Genomic DNA, 23,567 nt, shown 5'->3' on the forward strand with positions numbered 1-23,567 from the left:
CTGCTTGCCTGTATGCCTGCAGACCAAAAGAGGGCACTAGATCTTATTATAGATTGTTGTGAGCCAACATGTGGTTGCTGGGAATTGAACTCAGGGCCTCTGGAAGAGCGGCCTGTGCTCTTAATCTCTGAGTCATCGTTCCAGCCTTATTAAAAAATCTTAAACAAGAGTAGAAACTTATATACAGTATAACAACAATAACCTCAAATTTGTATCAATATATAAAAACTCATAACAATAACCGGCGGGCGGTGGTGGCGCACGCCTTTAATCCCAGCCCTTGGGAAGCAGAGGCAGGCGGATCTCTGTGAGTTCGAGGCCAGCCTGGTCTACAAGAGCTAGTTCCAAAGCCGGGCGGTGGTGGCCCACGAGGCCCGCCTGGTCTACAAGAGCTAGTTCCAGGACAGGAACCAAAAGCTACGGAGAAACCCTGTCTCGAAAATTGCTCCCCCCCTCCCAAAAAAAAAGTTTTGGTTTAAAAGTAGATTTAATAATCTACCCTTTTATCCTATTTTTCTTTTTTTCTTTCTTTTTGTTTTTTTGAGACAGGGTTTCTCAGTAGCTTGCCTTGAACTCAGAGATCTGCCTGCCTCTGCCTCCCGAGTGCTGGGATTCAAGGTGTGAGCCACAACTGTCTGGCCACCAGCTTTAATTTTAAATTGAACTGGGACGACAAAAAGATCATTTGCCAAATATGTCTGTAGAGAACACCAGAAATAAACATTTGGGATGATTTATGAAATTTTATCCTGTTGAAAATGTGATATACCAATAGGCTAGTTTACACTTTTTCTTGGGACTTTTTCTCTGGATGATTCATCCTTTTTCTTCAGAAAAAGGTGTAGTGATCTTCCAGTTCCTTGGTCGGATGCCTTCATTCTCCTGGAAAGATAAAAACAAAACCCTGCCTCAACCATACCTTTGGGAAGTTTCATTTTTGGCAGGTTAGATCTAGTCAAATGAAAAGCATTTGTTAGTCTTATAAATAATTTTTCTAATCCATTCATCTATAGGTGTTGATCTTGCCTTTAAAAGTCTAATCACCATTTTGTATTCTGAATTAGCATTTTCAAAAGCCGAAGATTCAATTAATATTTGTCTAACTTCTGGATCTGATATCATTCTACTTATAGTTGAAATCAATCTTTGTTTTTTTTTCTTCTTTTTTTTTTTTTTTTTTTTTTTGGTTTTTCGAGACAGGGTTTCTCTGTGTCTTTGGAGCCTGTCCTGGAACTAGCTCTTGTAGACCAGGCTGGTCTCGAACTCACAGAGATTCACCTGCCTCTGCCTCCCAAGTGCTGGGATTAAAGGCGTGCGCCACCACCGCCCGGCTGAAATCAATGTTTGTAAAAAAAAAAAAAATCAGTGAAAGTTCCTTTTGGGCTCTGTACAACTTTAGTAAACGACTCAGTTTTCAGACTTCTTCAACTCAGCCCAAAGCATTCAAAGCTGTTGTACAGCTCAGAGCCAAAGTGTGGTCATCATGTACAGACTGTAAGTCAGCATAATCGCCCTAAGAAGTTTGTCTCGGGCAATTTCAATACCTCTGGCCCTACTTTACTGTTCATCTTTCCACCAGGTCCTCCACTGTAATTGAGGACCAGGTTCCAATACTGCTGCCTTCCCAGTCTTGTAGGATAATTCTGTTACTAGTTGACTGTGAATTTAGCATCTGTCTCATGAAAGATGAATGCATACCATATGAGACTATCACTTCCTAAAATCTCCTAAAATCTAACATTTCCACAAGAATCCATGAGCTCTCCCATAGCCAATATTATCTGTCATTTGGCGGTTATTCCTGTATGGGGATTGGATAAATTAAAGTTGTTTTTTTGATATCCCTGGGCTGTTTCTAATTTATAAAGTAATGTTGTGGTTGGTTCTCCTTTAACTTTTTCTGACTTTATCTGAATATCCCTATTATCTGTTTTAATAAGTTTTTCTAAAGCTTGTAACTTATCAGTCAAAATTGCATTCTTTTCTTTTTTTTTTGACTTTTCTTTTTTTAATTTTTCCATTCAATTATTTACACTTCCTTCCCTCCTCCCAATCCCCTCCCACTCCCCCACACCCTCTCCTCCCTCTCCCACCCTGCTTGAGAGAGGGCAGGGAACCCTGCCCTGTGGGAAGTCCAAGGCCCTCCCCCCTACATTCAGCCTAGGGAGCTGTGCATCCATATAGACTAGGGTCCCAAAAAGCCAGAACATGCCGTAAAAACAAGTCCCAGTGTCTTTATCAATGGCTTCTCAGTCAGCCCCCATTGTTAGCCACAATCAGAGAGTCCGGTTTGATCACATGCTCATTCAGACCTGGTCTGGCTGGATTTGATGAGCTCCCATTAGAACAGGCACACTGCCTCAGTTGGTCCTGACTTCTTTGCTAGTCTTCTCCCTCCTTCTGCCTTTCAACTGGACCTTGGGAGCTCAGTCCATTCCTCTAATGAGGGTCTCTGTCTCTATCTCCATCCGTCGCCAGACGAAGATTCTTGCATTATTTTCTCTAAGAAACCTTTCTAAGGCCTGAATCTTGGCACTGATATCAACCAACTTTTTTAGGGATAAAACAAGAATTACCAAAGTAATATTTTTTTTAAAGATTTATCTATTAATTATGTATAGAGGGTTCTTCCTGCATGTGTCCCTACAGGCCAGAAGAGGGCACCATATCTCATTACAGATGGTTGTGAGCCACCATGTGGTTGTTGGGAATTGAACTCAGGACCTCTGGAAAAGCAGTTAGTACTCTTAACCTCTGAGCCATCTCTCCAGCTCCCAAATTGATAATGTTTATAATTGATATTGCATAAATCCTAGCTAGGTTAATTATCCCCTCTTTTAATTCTTCAATTTTAAGCCGGGCAGTGGTGGCGCACGCCTTTAATCCCAGCACTTGGGAGGCAGAGGCTTAGGTTTTCAAGACAGGGTTTCTCTGTAGCTTTGGAGCCTGTCCTGGAACTCACTTCATAGACCAGACTGGCCTTGAACTCACAGAAATCCGGCAGCCTCTGTCCCAGATTAAAGGCGTGTGCCACCACCGCCCAGTTTATTATTTTGCAGGCAGAATTGGACATTATTTGAATTAGGAAGATAAGTGGACAGGAAGTTCACACAGAAGAAAAGGGTACAGACACAGGACTAAGTATCAAGTTGTACTGACTTGACCTCTTGGACACTGGTTGTTTTGTGAGATCTTAATGCCACACACAGGGCTTGATGATGACGTAGCCATATATTTCATAGTTCAGAGTCTCCCAATCCAGAATATTAGAATCCAGAGCGGAACCTTGGTACACAGATTTAATGTCTTTTGGGGTCAACACAGAGTCCCACATGTTCAAATCCCCAATCTCTCCCACAAAGGACTGGGCCTTCTCAAACCCTCCTCCATAGGTATCCTGTTCCTGCCCTAGGACAGTACTGGGTGGGGCTTTCACAGCGTGTTCCTTCTGCAGATCCCTTTTCACCCAAGGTTTGCCACTGACCCAAAATTCAGCAACGCCAGAAGAGGACTCCCAACTAGTGCAGAAATGCACCAGAGAAGTGAATTCTTCCATACCACGGATAGTTACTTTTGAATGCCCAATGTACAGTTTGTATTCTCCAACTCTTTCTTTATACATTAGTAGCTTATTGTGTCTGCTCTAACTGTTCCATTTTTGTTGTGTTTTTTTGTTTGTTTTTGAGACAGGGTTTATCTGTGAATCTCTGGCTGTCCTGGAACTCCCTCTATAGACCAGGCCAGCCTCAAACTCACAGAGATCTGCCTGCCTCTGCCTCCTGAGTGCTGGGATTAAAAGCATGCGCCACCGCCACCTGACAATTGTTCCATTTTAAACCATCCACTGTGGAATCATAAATGATCTAATTCCCTTCATTGTAATTGTGTTTCCCATTTTCCCATGTGGGAAAAACTCTTTTTGTTTTGTTTTTCGAGACAGGGTTTTTGTGTGACTTTGGAGCCTGTCCTGGAACTAGCTCTTGTAGACCAGGCTGGCCTCTAACTCACAGAGATCCACCTGCCTCTGACTCCCGAGTGCTGGGATTAAAGGCGTGCGCCACCACCGCCCGGCGAGGTAGAATCTTGAACCTCAGCACTTGTGAGGCTGTTTCATTAACCCAATGCCCCAAAAGTTGGAAGCCAGATGAAGCATTAATCTAATTAATCTTTAACAAACAAACAAACAAACAAAAAATCAGGACCTTTTGCACAGAATCATACCACCACCACCCAGACTCCTGCCTACTTTCAGGCTCATCTATTTATTTATTTTGTATATAGTATTCTGCCTGCATACATGCCTGCAGGCCAGAAGAGGGCACCAGATCTCATTACAGATGGTTGTGACCAACATTGTGGTTGGTGGGAATCAAGCTCAGGACCTTTAGACGAGCAGGCAGTGCTCTAAACCACTGAGCCATCTCTCCAGCCCTTTAGCCTTATCTGTAGTCAAGCTCCCTGCTCTCCAATTTCCTCCTGTATGTTCCGATTAGCTTGCAACTTATGCTGTGCTCATAACCACCTGGTTTATAATAAAGTCTAGCAAGTCCACTCTGGTATGTCCCATTTGGATACCACCTGGTACTGTGGACTGATCCCAGACCCTGTGTCGGGGCAAGCACAGCACCACTGGGCTACATCCCCAGATTACATTTTCTTTCTGTCTTTTTGCATGTATATGGATGTCAGAGACTGACACTGGGTGTCTTCTTCAATCATCATTCTTCACCATATTAAAAAAAACATTGATTTTTAAGTCTATTAGCTTTGCCTTTAATGGTTCATTATTCTTTTTTTTTTCTTTTTGGTTTTTCGAGACAGGGTTTCTCTGTGGTTTTGGAGCCTGTCCTGGAACTAGCTCTTGTAGACCAGGCTGGTCTCGAACTCACAGAGATCCGCCTGCCTCTGCCTCCCGAGTGCTGGGATTAAAGGCGTGCGCCACCACCGCCCGGCTCATTATTCTTACTTTATATTATGTGCATTGGTATTTTGTCTGCAGTGCAGGTATGTCTGTGTGAATGTTGGATTCTTTTTGTTTGCTTGTTTTTTTTTTGTTTGTTTGTTTTTTTTTTTTTTTTTTTGGATTTTTCGAGACAGGGTTTCTCCGTAGTTTTTGGTTCCTGTCCTGGAACTAGCTCTTGTAGACCAGGCTGGCCTCGAACTCACAGAGATCCGCCTGTCTCTGCCTCCCGAGTGCTGGGATTAAAGGCATGCGCCACTACCGCCCGGCTTGTTTGCTTGTTTTTTGTTTTTTTTTGAGACCGTTTCTCTGTAGCTTTGGACCCTGTCCTTGTAGATCAGGCTGGCCTTGAACTCACAGAGAGCGGCCAGCTTCTGCCTCCTGAATGGGGATTAAAGGCTTGCGCCACCACCACCCGGCCATGAATGTTGGATTCTACTGAGTTGGAATTCCAGACAGTTGTGAGCTGCCATGTGGGTGCTGGGAATTGAACTCAGGTCCTCTGGAAGAACAGTCAGTGCTCTTAACCACTGAGCCATTTCTTCAGTCCAGTGTATTAGGTTTTTTTTTTTTTTTTGCATAAATGTAAGTAGAACTAGGTTACAGACAATTGTGAGCTGCCATGTGGGTGTTGGAATCAAACTTGGGTCCTTTAGAATAGCAGTCAGTGCTTTTTGTTTAAAAAAAAAAATTTTTTTTAATTAATTATGTACACAGAGTTCTGCCTGTATTCCTGCAGGCCAGAAGTGGGCACCAACTTTCATTACAGACGGTTTTGAGCCACCATGTGATTGCTGGGAATTGAACTCAAGACCTCTGGAAGAATTCAGTGCTCTTAACCTCCGAGCCATCTCTCCAGCCCTAGTCAGTGCTCTTAACCTCTCTCTAGTCCACCATTTTATATAGGGATCTTAATCCAGTCCTTACACTTGTACAGCAAGCGCTTTACCAGGTGAGCCATTTCCCTAGCCCCGACATTTTCTTTTACAAATATCTATAGTACGGATTCTATAAATTCAGATAATTTATTTCCGTTTGGAATTTCACATTTAACATCACGATTAGCATTTATTTGATTACAGTCTCACTGCTATACAGAGTCACCTAGCAGCAGAAACTTCTCCCTCATCCTTTATTACTGACTCTCCACAGAATCGAATATGCCAGGCACACCAAGTGTTAACTAAATAACCTCGAGGCAAACTGGGTCAGAAATAAGAATTTGGGGAGGTCATGTATTACTCCGTCAAACACACAACACAGAACACGTGACAGTCCGATTTTTTTTGTTTTGTTTTGTTTTTTGTTTTTCGAGACAAGGTTTCTCTGTAGCTTTGGAGCCTGTCCTGGAACTCCCTTTGTGGACCAGGCTGGCCTCGAACTCACAGAGATCCGGGCCTCGAACTCACAGAGATCCGCCTGCCTCTGCCTCCCAAGTGCTGGGATTAAAGGCGTGCGCCACTACCGCCCGGCCCGATTTTGTGACAAAATCGTGTAGCCCTGGCTGCCCTGAAGTTCCTTGCACTCACACAGATCCGCCTTCTCCGACTTTCTGACCGCTGGGATTAAAAGGTGTGTCCCACCACGCCTGGTTTGGAAACAGATTTGTGACCAATGAAAGATCAACAGTACGTGCCTCACGACCGTCTCAGGAGACGCTGATGAATTTCTTCCTTAGTCGTCTTTCTTCAGGAAGTCGCTCCCTCCCAGTCCGGGCTCTCTGGAAACCAGGTCTGCAACCAGGTCCCCAGGCCACAGCGCCCGGACCGCGCCTTTGTCCAATAGCTGGAGAGCACCGGAACCGTAGGCACCGTCTCTTCCGCTTACGCACCAGGAGGCGACCGGAAATAAGTGGGCGTCCCGGAAGTTGAAGGGCGTGTCCTGCTAGCTTGGCTTCCTCAACATGGCGGCCCCCTTGTGTGTGGAGGTGGAGTTCGGGTGAGTGAGAGCTGGGGCGTCGTGGGGCTGGAGCGAAGCTATAGCGCCTGAAAGTCCGAACTCCCTCGACTTTCCGAGGCGACTGTCATCCTCCGAGAGCTGGGCCACCTGCCTGGCCTCTGACAGGCGCGGTCTCCCTGGGCGACGAGGCCGTAAGACCGAGAATAGAGGCGCACACCGGCAGGGAGGTGCGATGACAGTCCCTCCTCGGTCGGTAACATGTGGGACTCGGAGGCGTTGATAGCGAGCATGTCATCTTCCAGCGTGTTTTACCAGTGTCACTCCGAGCCCGACCCACCTTGCCTGGCATTTGGGCTCCTAAGGGGAACACGAGTCTCCCTGTTCTTCCAATTCTGTCTTCGGGCGGCAGTTCCGCCTACTTTCTTCTTGGATGACGGTGTGGCCAAGATAGCGCTCCTTTCTTTTTTTTTGTCAAACGTGAGAGAGTTTTAATCAGACCCGAATCGCTTTCAAAGTAGTTTGATGAGTGCCTTTTGCAGATCTGGAGCCCAGATACCAACCACGGAGGGAGCGACCAACATTGGCAGTATAGTGTGCACAAGATGAAAAGTTCCACAATTGGGATGCACATCATTCCTTGAAGGAACACAGGGAAAATTGAAAATCTCAAATCCCTACTTTGTTCTTCCAGCACACAGAAGGTCTGTCATGTGCTCAAATGTGCAGAAGACAGACTTTGGATTTGAGAACAGACAAAGGATTGAGGCCTCTAGAGATGGGTGGTTGTTTCTGGAATCATATGGAAAAGCTAGTGTGTGTGTCTGTAGATGAACAAGCTAAGTAAGGGAAAACTCTAGGATAGAATCATAAAATTCTTTCCCAATGCCTTTCTTTCCATTGGATGCCCCCTGTTCCTTTAATGTTTTCCCTTCATTGGGTAGTTCATTCACCAGTCATTTATTGAGTGCCTACCATGTGCCAGGCAGCGAGCCAGACACGGAGGATACAAAGATAAATAGCACTCTGTCTGTTCCCTCCAGCGGTCAGCATTCCTGTCCCTTGGAACGGGGTAGTCTCATGAATGTTAAGTGCAGTTTAATTGATATTGTCTGGCCGCTTGGATCCAATTAGAACTACATTGATCTGGCCTCCTGACTGTTTTGCCTTTCTGCCCCTTAGCCCAGCTAACACGCTACCTTCCCACCTCCCAACCTGGGGAGAAGAGGAGGCTGCCTGATGCTTTGCCCGGCCTTAACAGAACTGAAAAGGAAGAAGCTTCAGGCTCTCGGGGTTAATGTTTCTCCATTGTGAGTCATTCTTCAGATGTATTCTGTCTACAGACACTGCTGGCAACAGTAAGGAAGTCGCAAAGTAAATAAGACCCTTGCCCTCCGGAGTTTACAGATCTACACCGTTGCTTCCTTTCTAGCTTTGGCCTTTCTCACACTAAGAGCAATATTGAGCTCCAGCAAGACTGGACAACATTCTTTTCCCACCTGTCCATTCCCTTCCACGCCTCCCCACATAAGTGATCCATCAGAATTGCAGCTTCACAGGGCATGGTGGCTTATGCCTATCAACCTAACATTACTTGGAAGGCAGGGGCAGTTGGATCTCTAATTTTGAGATCAGGCTGAGCTACATAGTGAGAGATCCTCCATAATAAATGAATGAATGAATGAATTATATACACACACACAAACATTGCAGAAAGGCCATCTGTCTGTCTGTCTGTCTGTTTATGCTTGCCAGACCCAGAAGCCTTTCCTCTGTCCTCCCAATTTGGTTTTATGTGGAGACAAGAGCTCATGATATAGCATGTGCCCCTGCATGTCATCTGATAATGTTTTTTTTTAAACCTCTGACCTTTGATTAACTCTGTCACTTGACAGATATGCTTCCCCTTTTACTATGAATCTGAGAAAATTTTTCAGAGGGGCCACAGTGCCCATTCTTTCCTCACTGGTCCTAGAAGTCTAGAAATTATTGTCTCCGAACCCAGAATAAACGTGATCCTCTTGGTGCTACCAGCTTTGTTAGGTTTAGAAGGCTTTCTATATTTTGTGTGTGTGCAGGGGGTGGGGGGTGTTTTCAAGAGTTTTTTTTTGTTTGTTTGTTTTTTTTTAATGTAACAGCTGTCATGGAATTCACTCTGTAGACTGCCCTAGAACTCACAGAGAAGTTCTGCCTGCCTCAGTCTCCTGAGCTCCTGAGTGCTGGGGCTGAAGGTGTGTGCCATCATGTCTGCTTCATCTCTTTCTTGTTAGGACCAATTCTGCCATCTTTTGGCATACCTTCAGAACTGTTATTAATAGAGGTGGTTTTGTTTTGTGTTGTGTCTTTTGAGGCATGGTATCTAAGATGGCCTATATCTCTGGACTCAGTAGATAATGGAGAAAGTCTTAGAACTTCTGCCCCTTCTGCCTCTGTCTCCCCAGTGCTGCAATTACAGGCATCTACCATCACGCTCAGTTTATGCAGTACTGGGGGTGGAATCCAAAGCTTCCGGCATGCAATGCAAACACTCTACCACCTAGACTATACTTCCTAGCCCTAGCAGAACATGTTTGCAGTACATGTAGAATTGGAAGTATAGTACAGGTGTGTTTGGAGCACCTCCTTTCCAGGCTGAAATGACCTAGATTTGATTCCCTTTCCATGAGTTTGGGAGGTATTGGAAAGGCTGGATACACCATTAAGATCAGAGAAGTAGTCATATTCATTGGTATGGCAAATATTTTTTAAATTTCTGCTGTATGCGAGGCCTTATTTAATTTTGAGTCTGTTCGTGCTCTATAAGGTCGATGGAGTCTAAAGATGGGTAGGGTTTTTTTTTTTTTTTTTTTTTTTTTTTTTTTTTGGTTTTAGTTGGTTGGTTGATCATTGAAGCAGGGTTTCATGTAACACAAGCTGGCCTTAAACTCAATATGTACCGGAAGATGACTTTGAATTCTTGTTTCTCCTGCTTCTACTTCCCAAGTGCTAGAATTATAGGCATGTGATACCATGCCTAGCTTTTAGATAGATACATTTTAAAGCAACTAGAAAAAGTGACTGAAATGTAGACCTGTCACTGATATTAGCGGACACATACACCAGGAATTGGGGTATTTAGAGAAGATGGACAGATCTTAGTTAAGACTGAATGGCAGGCAAATCCTATAAAACAGAGGACCTGGCCTAAGGTCTCTGGGGCTCAAACAGCCCCCATGTCTGCCTCTCTGAATCAGTCCTGAGGTTAGGTGTGCACTGTCTCTCACTCCAGATATGCTGACAGGAAGGAGTACTACCCTCCCTCCCCCGGGCCTAGCTCACCCAGCAGTGATGGGTCACTCGAAGCCTCTCTGGTGCGCTCTTCATCTGTTTGTAGGAGGAAAAACAGGCTTGGCCTTGGAGCCTGGCACTACCAGCTTTGGCCACTCTTGATTATTTGCCTCCATTCCCACCCCACTTCTCTGACCCTCAAATCCTGAACTCCCTGCCCATCACCCTCCCCCAGCCCAGCTGCTGCATGTGCCAACCCCTGCCCAGCAGAAAGTGAGGCTCTTGGAAGGGGATAAATGGAGGTCTGTGTGGGCTTGCAGCTGAGGTGGCCCTGCGCACAGCCACAGATGGGCCTTTGCTCCCCCTCCACGGTTCTGCATCAACAAAGCGTGACCTTGTTTAGATGACAGTCCCCCATGTTTCCCCCATGACAATGTTTGCCTTGCCTTTGCCTCCTAGTGGGCTGCCTCAGGACATCTCTGTTCCCAGAGATTGGGAAAGGGTGATGGGGAGGGAAATACCACATCCATCAAAAGTCTGTTAGGGCCTTCTCAGTTCAGACAACATGAAGTCTGAGATGGGAATTAGGAAAGCAGAAGAAGAAATAGTGTGGAACACCGAAGGCCCTACTGCCCACACCAGTAGTCCTGGTTTCCGAACTCGGCTTTGAGCATCTCTGCTGTCTTGACTATCCCTTGACCAGATGCTGGGATGCAGAAACAAACTGAACTCTGTCCTTGGGGGACTTTTTGAAAGGGCTCTGGGTTTACTTACCTTCTCTGGGCTTCAGTCCACTTTTTCATACGGAATTAACAATGTCTGCCTCCTTCCTCCTTTGCTGGGATGGCCAGACGATGAAATGGGATGAGGGTCATCTTGTAACTGACAAGGTGATGTGAACAGCTGTACTTAGTGCTGAGCCCAGTGGGTTCTCTCTACCCCCATTGCTGTGATGTGTGCACAGAAGTGCACAGAGGTGAACAGGAGCAGGGTTATTTCTACCCTTACCTGGCTAGAAATGCACAGGGTCTCCAGGGCACCCAAGAAGGGCAGCTCAGCAATTTTAGAAGTAAAATCAAGGCTTGTAATGGTGGGTACTTGGCCAGAGGCTGACTGGCAAGCAGATGTAGAGCCTGATTTCCTCCTTGGAACTGGCAGCTCTGTTGCCTGGGTTCTGCTGTGTACTAAACTACCTCTCAAGAAAGCAAAGTAAAGGAGGCAGTAGGCTTGGGCTCTCCACTAATAGTGGAGACTTTACATCCTCTTTACCACAGCACAAAGTTACTATAGCTAGGCTGTTCCTGAACCTTGGTGTTTGTGTCTCATCTTTCCTCCCAGCCATGTTCCCAGTTCAGGTTGTCAGGCTCGTCTCAGTCCTGTTAGCAGTAACTTACCCAGCTGTCTGTCTTTGGCCCTCTTTTGCAGAGGTGGTGCGGAGCTCCTGTTTGATGGAGTGAAAAAACATCAAGTCACCTTGCCTGAGCAAGAGGGACCCTGTGAGTATTGGATTCCTGGCTGCTCTATGGGGCCACTGGGCATGAGTGGAAAAAGTTAGGATTGTCTTGGCCAGTAGCAAAGGAAGAAGAAACTGGAAAGTATGTTTTCCCTCCTTGCTGGGCCTGGCCAGCTCTGCAAGAAGAGGTGGGAGATTGATCTTCACATGGGGAATGGCTGGAGCAGTGGCTCATCTATGAGGAGTACTGAATGTTCTTGCAGAGAACCCAGGTTTAGTTCCCAGCACCCACACATCTGTAACTCCAGTTTCAGGGGATTTAGGCCCTCTGGTCTCTGCGCACCAGGCACAAATAAGGTACACTGACCGACACATATGCAGGAAAAACACTCATACAAGCCAGATGTGGTAGTATACACCTTAGATCCACATTTGGGGAAGCAAAGGCAGGAAGTCTAGGTGGATCTCTGAGTTTTGAGGTTAACCTGTTCCACATAGAGAGTTCCAGGCTAGCCAGGGCTACACAGTGAGACCTTAACCTCTGTGTGTGTGTGTGTGTGTGTGTGTGTGTGTGTGTGTGTGTGTGTGTGTGTGTAGAGGGGAGCTCAAGATAGTATTTCTCAGCCCTGGCTGTCCTGAAACTCTGAGATCTGCCTGCCTCTGCCTCCCAAGTGCTAGGATTAAAAGTGTGTGCCACCATTGCCCAGTTTGAGACCTTGTCTTAAAACAAAACAAATAGAAAAACTCCACTTATATAAAGAAAATAAATAAATCTTTAAAAATATGCTGGGCATGGTAGCACACAGCTTTTATCCCAGCACTCAGTGACAGAGGCAGGAGGATCTCTGTGAATTTGAGACCAACCTGGTCTACCCAGCAGGCTCCAGGACAGCCAGAGAGTGACCCTGTCTCAAAAAAAAAAAAAAATTAAATTAAAAAGAGGGCTCAGCAAATAAAGATACCGTAACACACACGTGTGAATAATAAACGTAATAAAAAGCAGGGCAAGAAAATTGCTCCAGGCAGTAGTGGCACACACCTTACATCCCGATGCAGGCACAGTGACGCTCACTTTTTTTTTTTACCACTGTACTAATGAGGACACTTTTGTTTGTTTGTTTGTTTGTTTTTTAAAACATGGTTTCTCTGTCCCAGAACTCACTCTGTAGACCAGGCTAACATGGTTTCACTGCCCTGGAACTCATTCTGTAGACCTGCTAACTTTGAGCTCCCTGAGAGCCTCCTGCCTCTTGCCTCCCAAATGGTGGGTTAAAGGCATGAAGCTCACTTTAAATCCCAGCGCCCTAGAGGCAGAGGCAGCTAGATCTCTGAGCTCAAGGTTAGCCTCATCTACATAGGACAGTCAGGGCTACATAGTGAGACCTTGTCTCCAAAGAGAATTTAAAATACCAGTTGGGGCTGAAGGTGTAGCTTAGGTGACGATTTGCTTAACATGCATAAAGTCCTTTGTTCCATCCCAGCACTGAATAAACCAGGCCTAAAACTAGGTGTGGTGGTGTGACCCTGTAATACCACCACTCAGGAGACAGAGGCAGATGACTAGAAGTTCAAAGTTATGAAGAGTTTGAAGCCAGCCCTGGGATACATAAGAGACTACATGCAAAATAAAATACCACAAGTTATAGTTTATTTCCTCTTTTATTTATTTTTTATAGACATTGATTTTTATGCCTGCATGTATGTCTGGGTGAGGGTGTTGGGTCCCCTGGAATGTGGAGTTACAGACAGCTGTGAGCCACCATGTGGGTGCTGGGAAGTGAACCTGGGGGTTTATTTCCTATTAAGGTTTGCTTGATAGAAAAAAGTGCACTCGTTCACAATTCTGTCCCCATGTCACTCAGTGTCACTTGAGTAGTACTCATTTATCCCCCTTGTTAGTGGTGATGCCTTCTTTGTTCTGGTTCCTGCTTGTGCCTAACCCAAGAAGTAGTTGCCATTTCCACTGGTTGAACCAGGAGCTTTCTCTGTGTAGCCCAGGCTGTCCCTTTTCTTCTGCTGCACCATCACAGGCAAGCCCCACTCCTTCTTACTCAAGTCAACTTAAAAGGTAGCTGGCCAGGGAGGGCAGGAGCTGAGCAGCAGCTCCTGGGTGCTTTAAACTGCTTAGCATGCATTTCACAGCCTCTCTGGGGCCAGCTGTTCCTTTCTCTGCTCTCCAGGCCTGTTTGCTGATCCCTTTCCTACCTCCTCCTCTCCCCTCCCTCCCAGTCCCTGTGCAAAATTGCTTTTGAAAAGATCCACTTTCTGCTTAATTAAACAATGAGGAGCGTCCCCTCACACATCTGTAAACCTCCTTCTGAGGCCAGTTTAGCCCACAAACTGCTCCATTCTTACCCTCATTCACTTGTAAATGGAGCCTCTGAGGTTCCCCCACCCCTCTTCTCTTTCATTCCACCCTTGCCAGCTCTTTCTTCTCCCCTTTCGCTGAGGCCTGGGGTGGGAATCCCAGAAGAGCCAGAGCCAGTAGACTTGATAGGGAAGGGACAGTTTAACTTATGGACAAGATTTAGGGCCCAGGTGGAGTGAGAAAATAAATACATTTGTTGTCATGGGCCTTGTGCTCCAGCAGACCCAGGGGACAGGAATGGCAGAAGACACACTTCACACGGAGCAGCCCTGTGTGTTCACAGGGGCCGAATGAGGCTCTGCTGCAGCAGCCGGGGCTGCATCTCTTCAGCTCCGAGGGGCTGTACTGACCCTCTAAGGCGGCGCTCCTAGCCTTCGTGATGCTGCCACGTGGGAACCCCCAACCACAGTTATTTCATTGCTACTTCTTAACTGTAATGTTACTACCATTGTGCATTGTAATGTAAATATGTGATTCCCCCAAAGGGATAGCGACCCACAGGTTGAGAACAGGTGCCCTCAGGAGCCCTGCCAGTGTAGGCTGTCAGTATCTTCTAAGCAGGAAAGGTCTACTGGGGCAAGGAATTCTGGGTGGAGGTTCCATTTTCTTTCTTTCTTTCTTTCTTTCTTTCTTTCTTTTCTTTTTTTTTTTTTTTTTTTTTGGTTTTTTCGAAACAGGGTTTCTCTGTTGTTTTGGAGCCTGTCCTGGAACTAGCTCTTGTAGACCAGGCTGGTCTCGAACTCACAGAGATCTGCCTGCCTCCGCCCGGCTTCCATTTTCTTTCTTATTTTATCATACAAGGTTGCCCAAGACCCTTTTCCTGCCTAATATATAATGTAGTTTGAGTATATTCCTCCACTTTTGTGACACCCCTCCCCCAAGTGTTTTTAAGGTAGGTTCTCGTGGAACCCAGGCTGGCCTATAAACTTGCTATGTAGCCAGGGATGACCTGATCTGCTTCAGCCTCGCACTGCTGGGATTACTGAGTTCAGCACCAAGTCCAGCCTAGTGAGAGGTTTCGTGCTTCACTCGAATGTGCACACCAAGGTTCCTGTGCATGGCCACCTTTATTTAGGTCAGGATTCTGGCAGCCCAGAGGATAAGGAATCAAGACTTGAGTACACAGCTTAGACACCCATCTGTGGAGTGTTCACTGTGTGTTCTGCTAGTGTTTTGCCTTAATCCTCACAGCAACCCTTTAGAGTGTGGATTATTATCCACGCTGGTCAGGATAAATGGTGCCAATACATTGAGGTGAAGTGCCTGGCCCAAGGCTATCTTGCCCTCAATGCAAGCCTCTCTATTTGACCTTTAACCATCTAACACAAAGCAGCAGCTCCTCTCCCTGCTGTCCCCTGATGGGCCAGTCAGGTCTCTTGCACTGGAAACCTTGCTTTAGGGCACTTCTTCCTCAGCACTGAGTGCACGGCTGGCTATGGCATGCACAGCCTTGGAATGTGAATCTTCCCACACAGCCTGCCCCAGGAGCTAGACCAACCTTTGGCATCTTACAGATCCAAACACCTAAAATTGGAGGAAGATGGTGGGAGGAATGGCATGTGCTTGTAACCGCAACAGTGGTGGGAGGCTGAGACAAGAGTATTGTCTGAGGCAGGACCCAGGCCAACCTGGGCAACCTGGGAAGGAAGACCAGTGTATGGGCCCTACTTCCTTCCTTCCTTCCTTCCTTCCTTCCTTCCTTCCTTCCTTCCTTCCTTCCTTCCTTCCTTCCTCTTTCTTTCTTTCCTTCCTTCCTTCCTTCCTTCCTTCTTTCTTTCTTTCTTTCCTTCTTTCTTTCCTCCTTTCTTTCCTTCTTTCTTTCCTTCTCTCTGTTTTTCTTTCTTCCTTTCTTTCCTTTTTCATTTTGTTTTATGAGACAAGGTTTCTCTGTATAGTCCTGACTGTCCTGGAACTTGCTCTGTAGACCAGGAAGGCCTTGAACTCAGAGATCCACCTGCCTCTGCCTCCCGAGTGCTGGGAGTAAAGGTGTGCACCACCACCTCCCTGCTATAACCTCTCTTATTTCTGTTCCTTCCATCTGGCTTCCAATGAGCACATATCCCACAGAAAGCCCCAGCACTACCTGGTTTGTGTACACCTCTCTCTAAGGCTAGGGTTCTGGGCGATGGGCAGAGCATGTAAAAAACCAACATGTTTGAGAGTCAGTCCAGAGGAGATAGCTTTTCCCCCTGGATTCGGGAGTAATTGATAGTCTAGGCACAACTCCAAGATTGTCTTATTTGATCCTTATAATAACGCATTTTCAAAAAAGTAATTTTATGCGTATGGGTATTTTGCCTACATATAAATCTGTGCACCATGTACACGATGCCTGGTACCCATGAAGATCAGAGCAGGGCATCAGATTCCCAAGAACTGGAGTTGTAGATGATTCTGAAATGCCTTATGGGCAATGAAAGTCAGACTTGGGCCCTTTGCAAGAGCAGCTAGTGCTTTAACTATCTCTGTAGATCTCCATTCTTTGTTCAGAATTGAAAAAATTTTATTTTTGTATATGCGTGTGTCTATTCGTGAATGTGTATGACTGTGTGTGTATGAGAGAGAGACAGAGAGACAGAGACCTAACAACTCTGGTCCTGGAAGGGTAGCAAGCACTCTTACCTGCTGAGCCTTCTCTCCAGTCCAATAATGATGCAGTCTTACCTCATTTTTTTTTTTCTTTTTTAAAGAAAGCTGAGGCTCTGAGAAGTCCCTTCCTAAGGTCATATGACTAGGAAGGAATGGATTCCCACTCAAAACTAAAACTGGCAGACATGGTAATGCAGACCCATGATTGGCTGGGGTTCTTTAGCCACACAGCAGGTTTACGGTCCGCCCGGCTACTTGAGACTCTTGTCTCAGGTAAACCATTATGACCGTGACCTTCTCCCACTGGCATCTTGGGACAGAGCTGTGAGAGCAACATCCCTGAGCCCTCAGATTCCACTCTGGGAGCAGCAGTGGGAGTGCCATGTTGTGGTGGGGCAGAGAAGCTTGGAGACACACACCTCATCAGGGCCCTAGGCTTTAGGAGGCGGGAGCAACCTCATTTGGAGCAGGCTTTCCCAGGGGCTCTAATGCTGTTCCTCCTGCCTTGTCCTTTCTGCTGCCTCGAACCTGCCAGTTGCACAGTGCCTCAGCTCTTCCCATATGTGCTTCCTTCTGTCCAGAACACTTCCCCCACCCAAGCCCATTCATCCTTCAGGCCAAAAGCTTCAGTGTTAACACTCTTGGAAAGGCTCTTCCTGCTCCCAAAGGAGTTAGCACGCACCACAGCTAATTAAGTAATGTCTGCCACCTCTGCTGCCCTCACAAGGAAGGCTCTGTGTCCATCTTGCTTGCCACCATCACCCTAGAGCCATCACAGGATAGTTGCTCAATAAATGTTTGGCCTGTGCATGGCGCCTGCAGGAGGGAGACCATGCTCAGGAGGAGTGGGAAGGAAGGAAAATAGTGGGAAGGCGAAAGGAAGGTTCCTTACCCCCATCTATCCCAGAACCACCCCAAGCCACCATCCCTGACTCTGCTTAACCCTTCCTCCTCCCCTGGGTGCCTTTGGAAGCCGACCATCTGGCTTGGAGTCTATTTGCATATTGTCTGGGCCTCAGCAAGCCAAGCAAGATGTCCCGGGGGGGTGCATTTCAGGCCAGGCTGAGTGGCCCTTGCAGCCTGAGAAGGGAGCCATGAGTTCCACCTCTCCCCACCCCCAAATCCAGGCACAGGGACAATAAAGGCTGCTGTGATGCAGCAGCCTCACCATGGTAACATGCTATCAAAAATGTAGGCGGGCCTGGACTGGGGGGCAGGCAGAAGAGGGAGGGAGTGACCTCAGCAAATAAGAGCATCATGATAAATGAGCCAGCACTGGGCAGCAGACTCATCCCCCAGCCACCCCTCTGGGAGTCCATGACATTGTCATCATGTGGATGACTCCAACATGACCACTATCCCTCCGTTATTCTCAAGCTTTCGAGAGTGGAGCAGAAGCCCCCTCTTTGAAGGGAGCCAGGACTATTCCCCAGGAGAATCCTGATTCTATATCAGCAAGCCAGGACTGTCAGATATAGCCTGTGGTCACTGGGCCAAGCTCTTCCCAGTTCTTCCGTGTCCAAACACGAGCACAGCCCTGGCTGCTGAGGCTGGCTGATGCCTGGCTGATGGATGTGTCAGACTTCAATAGTTCTATCGCACAGCCACAAGATGTATGGGCTGGCGGCCACCAGACAGTGCCAAAATGGAGGCCAAGGGGATTCAGAGCCAAGGGGATGCCTCTGCAACTTTGGCCTTGGGGAAGAGTCCGCCAAAGAGTCCAAATGCAGCTGGAGGGAGGCAACACCCTTCTTCCTCGCCCTGGGGACTACACATTGGCTTAGTTAAAAGGGAATTTTAGCCAGGCTGTGGTGACACACACTTTTAATCTCAGCACTTGGGAGACAGAGGCAGGCGAATATCTGTGAGTTTGAGGCCAGCCTAATCTATAGAGCAAGTTCCAGGACAGTCAGGGCTACACAGAGAAACCATGTCTCACAGGGGGAAATAGAATTTTAAATTGGGAAATGGCAGTTTTAGTCCATGAACACTGCTTGTTGCCCTGTGGGATGTTTGTCATCAGAAACAGGACTAGTTTATCCACACTGCACCTTCACACCTCCTGGCCCTACCCAAGGCTAGATTCTTCCTGTGCATCGCAGTGTGAAGCTCACAGAGTGAAGCTTCCCTGTGTATTAGCAGCCCATTATTCCAGGGCTTTGTGTTCTAGGCAGGGTAGCTCAGGCCACATTCTCACCTTGCTTCAACTTAGCCTCAGAGCTTTGTCTCAGGGGCAGTCAAAGGCAGCTGACCCCTCTAAGACACTGACTCAGGACAAGTTCCCTGTGGCTCCCTAAATGCTACTTGTTTCTCTAGGACCTTTGTTCTCAAGGCATCTGTGAGAGCAGGACCTCCAGGAGTCTTAGAAAAAATCTGAGTGAAGAGTGGTGGAGGTCCCGGGTACCACAGCCTTTGTAGATGCAGACCAATCCCAGTTTGCTACTGGTAACCCTGGAGACCACTGCCTCCTCATGCTGCACAAAGAAGCTGGTGACCATCCCAGAGCCCATCCCAGGAGGCAGAACAGGAGAGGTCTTTGCAACCCAGAACCTCTTCTTGCCTTGGCAAGGTGGCCACCCCCCAGGGTGATGCAGAAGTGGCCCAGTGAGCAAGGATTTGTCAGTGTCTGCTGGTGAGGAGCCTTGTCTCCCTCTGCTAGAGGAAATTAACTGATGTTATCGGCTCAGCCGTTGTTTTTCTCCCTCTCAAAGGGAAATCTATGCAGACCCTGCCTGGGAGCAAAGCTGAGGCCTCCCTAGCTGGACTGGCAGAGGAGATAAAGGTGGCAGGGCCTCTTTGATGCCCTCTAAACAGCCTTGTCTCTGAATTCTTTTTTTAAAAAAATCCTTTTAATTATGTGTACATATGTGTGGGCATATGCATGTGTAAGTGCATAGAGAGTTTAGAAGAAGGTATCGGTCCCTGGGAACTGGAGGCATAGGTGGCCATGAGCCACCCAGTGTGAGTGCTGGGAACTGAACTTGGGTCCTCTGAAAGAACAGTACCGCCCCTTCCCCACTAAGCCCTCTTTCCAGCTCCTGTCCCTGCTGTTTGTAGCTCCTCCCACTGCCTTCAGCTGTGCAGTGACCACTTTCTCTGAAGACCCTCCTGACAGTCACTGGCCTCTCCTAATCAGGCTTCTGGCCATGTGAGCCCCATGTTCATTTTCTTCTGTGCTGGGCAAGGCTTTGGGGCCTGGGAATGAGTTGGCTTTGACCTTGGTTTGTTCTGTGCCTCCCTCTCTAGGGGACATCCGGAACCTCCTTGTCTGGATCAAGAAGAACTTGCTAAAAGAGCGGCCAGAGCTGTTCATCCAGGGAGAGAGTGTGTGAGTTCCCTTCCCCCATTCCTGAGCAAGGCAGAGAGAGGGAAGGTTGTCTAACTAAGTAAGCCTTTGGTTCTGAACATCTTATCCTCTTGAGTCCCCTATTTTCTCAAACTCCTCTGAGGAAAGAACCGTGTTCTAGTCTGTTTCTAGTTCTCTTATTACCACACTAGCCTGTTTGAGTTCTTACAAGCCTGTATGAAAGGAGCCTAGTAAGTTTTCCCAAAAGTTTGCGTTATGCTTCTGGTTACTACCGAATGCAGAAACCTAGGTGAGTTACTTTGCTTCTCCTAGCCTCAGCTGTCCTCTGTACAGAAAGTACCAAGAAAGCCATGCTGATCTAGGACAGTGGTCCCAGACCTTTCCTCATGTGAGAAGCATTCTTTATCAGTGCTGTCACTTGTGGCTGGTTGAACCCTCAAAGTTGGCCAGGGTGACCAAGAAGCTAAATACTCCCTTTTACCTGGGTGTGGCGGCACACACCTTTAATACCAGCTCTTTGTGGTCAGAGACTGGTGGATCTCTGTAAGTTGTAGACCAGTCTGGTTTACTACAGGGTTCTAGGACAGCCAGGGCTATAGAGTAAGACACTCAAAAACAAAACAAAACAAAAGGCTGAGGTGGGAGGATTGTCACGAGTTTGAGGATAGTCTGAGCTACATAACAAGAATCTGTCTTAAAAGTCAAACCAGACTCAAGAGATGGCTAGCGGCTGAGAGCCAGTACTATTCTCCCAGAGGACTGAGTTTGATTCCCAGACCCACATCAGGTAGCTCACAACTGCCTGTCACCCTCCCTCCAGCTCTGACTCGTTCAGCCTCTGCTACACCTGAACTCACCTGTACACACATACACAGAATTTAAAATTAAATAAATATCACTAAAATATTCCATTTTCTCTTTGGTCCTTGAAATGGCTGTATGTGGTCAGTAGGTACAGTGTGAGACATCACAAAGCTAAGATTCCAGGTTACCACGGCACATACCACTCAGACACACAGCTCCCACCTGTTCCAGCCTGCTAACAAAAACCAAGTCATTCCACTTCTAAACAAGGATGGTCTCCTGCCAAGGAGACAGGCCATGAAACGGGGAGACTCTTTCGTCAGCCCGTCGGCTAGGACTGTTCTCCAGTCTCCAGTTTCTGGCCCAGCAGTCCTGGAAGCCACCTGCAAGGACACCAGTGCTCCCTGGACCATTGCCAGTACAACCACGACTGGCTCTCAAGCATTTAGCCACCGGCAGCCTTTTTTGATCCAGAAGAGCTGAGTGTGCTTCCTCCAGAATAGGTATCCTGGAGGCCTAGAAGCCAAAGCCTTCCTTTCCAGAGCCTAGGAGAGTAAGATTAGACACTGGAAAAAATAGATTCCTTTTGCTGGTTACTAAGACATAGTGGCAAGCAAGCCATTTAGTTATATTCCCTCAACGATCTTTGTGGGGCAGACTTTATAATTGGTTCTGTTTTCACATGATGAAAGCTGATGATCAGAAGTAAAATGCCTTGCCTGAAGTCTGGGTGGTAGGTGATGCTGACCCTTGCCCATTTTCTTGAAGATGCCCTCAAGACCTTGATTGTCTGACCTGGTTTTCTGACTATGCAGACTATAGCCTCCACTTGGTGGGAAGTCGGGGGCAAAGGTTCCCCCACACTCCTGCAGCCCACAGGCTCTGAGCCTCTCTCCTTCCACTTCCTGCCCCTTACTACCCTCTTTCCCACAGGCGGCCAGGAATTCTGGTGCTGATTAACGATGCCGACTGGGAACTGCTGGTCAGTACCTCCGGTGACACTCTTCCCTAGTCCAGGTCGGGCTGGGAGACCTATCTCATTCATACCCCACCCCCATGGGGCTCTTCCTGTCTTCTACCTCAAATAAGGAGGGATTGAATGGCCGCTGGGGAGGGAGGCAGGGAGTGCACCCATCCTGGAGATTTGAAGGTTGATGTGTAAGATCTCCATTTTTCTGGTGAGGTTTTTCTTTCATTCCCAGAATAGCCACCTTTACCTTTCTCTTCCCTGTTCCAACACCTGGCAATGACCTGGACCATGTTCTGATGGTCCCTGTCCCTCTTTCCTACCCCAGGGGGAGCTGGACTACCAGCTGCAGGACCAGGACAGCATCCTCTTCATCTCCACACTGCACGGCGGCTGAGGGCTCCTCTGTGAGCCCAGGCACCTTTGTGAGGGGAGCACAGGACAACCACACCTCTCCTTGGGCCCTGCTTCCAGGTCCTCAGTCCCCCTTGGCTGCCTCCTTCTCTGCTGTACCCCTGAGCTCCCTCTAGGCAGGGAAAAGAGGCCAGGTGCTAAAAATGAGCCTTTCTGGGCAAGGCACGTGAGCAGGGAGGGAGAGCAGATGCCTGAGCCCAGCACTCCTTCCCGCAGAGGTGGGGGAGGGTGCTCCTTAATATGTCAGGAGTGGAGGGGGCTCTATGCCCAGGTGATCCAGCTGCTTGCCACTCCTGTGTCTTGGTATATCTAAGCACTTGAGTGACTGCCTGAAAGACATCTTCATGGGGAAGATGGATGAACTGGAGTAACTGATGAGAAGCCCCTCTCTTGCCAAAGATTAGAGGGGCCTCCGCCTCAGTTTCCCCATCTGGACACTGAAGACTCTGCTTGTCCCCCACTGATGTCATTATGGAACCCCAGCTGGGGTCCCCTATTCACTGCTCACCTCCCTCCCTCCACCCAGCAGCTGCTCTCCTAGCCACACCCCTCCCCCCCAGCCCTTGACCCTGGCTGGCCTTCCCCCTACATAGGCTACCAGATGGGCTCCTGAGACACTCTCCAGACTGCCTACAACTCATTCTGTTAGGGAGAGAATGTAAGGAAGTAACCTAGCCTTAGACAGCAGGCAGGGCCTCCATGTGTATATAACTCCTAGCTTCCTGAAATAAGCAAGGTTTGAATGTGCAGCACCTGGTAGACAGAGGATTGTGCCCTCCTTTCCTCCATCCCTTCTGGAAATCTGGGGACCTTGTGCCTACAGCAGCTGGCGTTGGACAAATAAAGAGACTAGGTTTTTTACTACCCTTGCTTAGAGCTTCATCCTTAGAAACTGGTGGTACCCTGTATTCCGCAAATCTATGGCTCTGTTCTGGCCAAAGGCTCAGATGGCCTTCACCTGAAAGGCTCACACATGCACTGTTCCAAAGAGAGGGTGGTTCAGTAAGGCCATCCGGAGAAGAGAGTGTCCAGATCCTGAGCCATTCTCACCCGCGGTCTAAGCCTAGGGTTTGTTCTGCCAACTGCAGTCAGCAGTTCCAGAACCCAGAGGAGGGTGGCCTAAGTAAGGATGCTGAGCCCCGTGACTTCCACGACCTGCAGAGAAAAGCTTCATCTGACCCTAAGTGTTGCTTCATGTTAAATGTCAGTAAGAATGGAATTCCTTTCCCCACATAGAGTTTCTAATGTTGTGGACCATTGTTGGGGAGTGAAGAACATATGACTCCCTGGTTGGTGAGCTGTCCCCAGACACTGCCACAGAGCAGCAGACCCTTGGGCTTGTGTGGGTGGGAGCAGCCATGTTGGGGTTACTGGTGAGAACTGGCTGGGTGCACCTGAAAGCCAGTGTTGGGTCCAAGAGCTATTGAGACTGCTGATGTCAGGCCTTGTCACCATCCTCACAGCTTGTCATTTTTAGAGGTTCAGCCTATCCCTGGTCCCTGCAGTACCTCCTGAGCTGAGCTACTCAGATAAGTTCTGGGA

At 47.7% G+C, this 23,567-nt stretch overlaps 1 protein-coding gene across 2 annotated transcripts; it reads left to right on the forward strand.

The window, feature by feature from the left end:
• The first annotated feature begins 6,776 nt into the window (after positions 1 to 6,776).
• On the forward strand, positions 6,777 to 23,226 carry Urm1 (ubiquitin related modifier 1). 2 transcript variants are annotated; one of them, XM_057755240.1, is made up of 5 exons: positions 6,777 to 6,898; positions 11,549 to 11,619; positions 19,780 to 19,861; positions 21,578 to 21,626; positions 21,940 to 23,222. In XM_057755240.1, the coding sequence occupies exons 1-5, from the start codon at positions 6,864 to 6,866 to the stop codon at positions 22,006 to 22,008; spliced, it is 306 nt and encodes a 101-aa protein (XP_057611223.1). In that variant the 5' UTR covers positions 6,777 to 6,863; the 3' UTR covers positions 22,009 to 23,222. The 2 variants fall into 2 exon arrangements, with proteins under 2 accessions (XP_057611223.1, XP_057611222.1); XM_057755239.1 differs by lacking the exon at positions 6,777 to 6,898 and adding an exon at positions 8,057 to 8,166 and having other exon boundaries at positions 21,940 to 23,226.
• Positions 23,227 to 23,567: the final 341 nt, after the last annotated feature.

Source organism: Chionomys nivalis, chromosome 22, assembly GCF_950005125.1.
Source record: "Chionomys nivalis chromosome 22, mChiNiv1.1, whole genome shotgun sequence".
Classification (NCBI taxonomy): domain Eukaryota; kingdom Metazoa; phylum Chordata; class Mammalia; order Rodentia; family Cricetidae; genus Chionomys; species Chionomys nivalis.

Excerpts from the sequence above, each read along its gene's own strand:
- Urm1 (XM_057755239.1), top strand. The coding sequence starts at position 8,096 with ATGCTTTGCCCGGCCTTAACAGAACTGAAAAGGAAGAAGCTTCAGGCT. Across the intron at positions 8,167-11,548 it reads GGGGTTAATGTTTCTCCATT|AGGTGGTGCGGAGCTCCTGT; the intron begins GTGAGTCATTCT and ends CCTCTTTTGCAG. Across the intron at positions 21,627-21,939 it reads ATGCCGACTGGGAACTGCTG|GGGGAGCTGGACTACCAGCT; the intron begins GTCAGTACCTCC and ends TTCCTACCCCAG.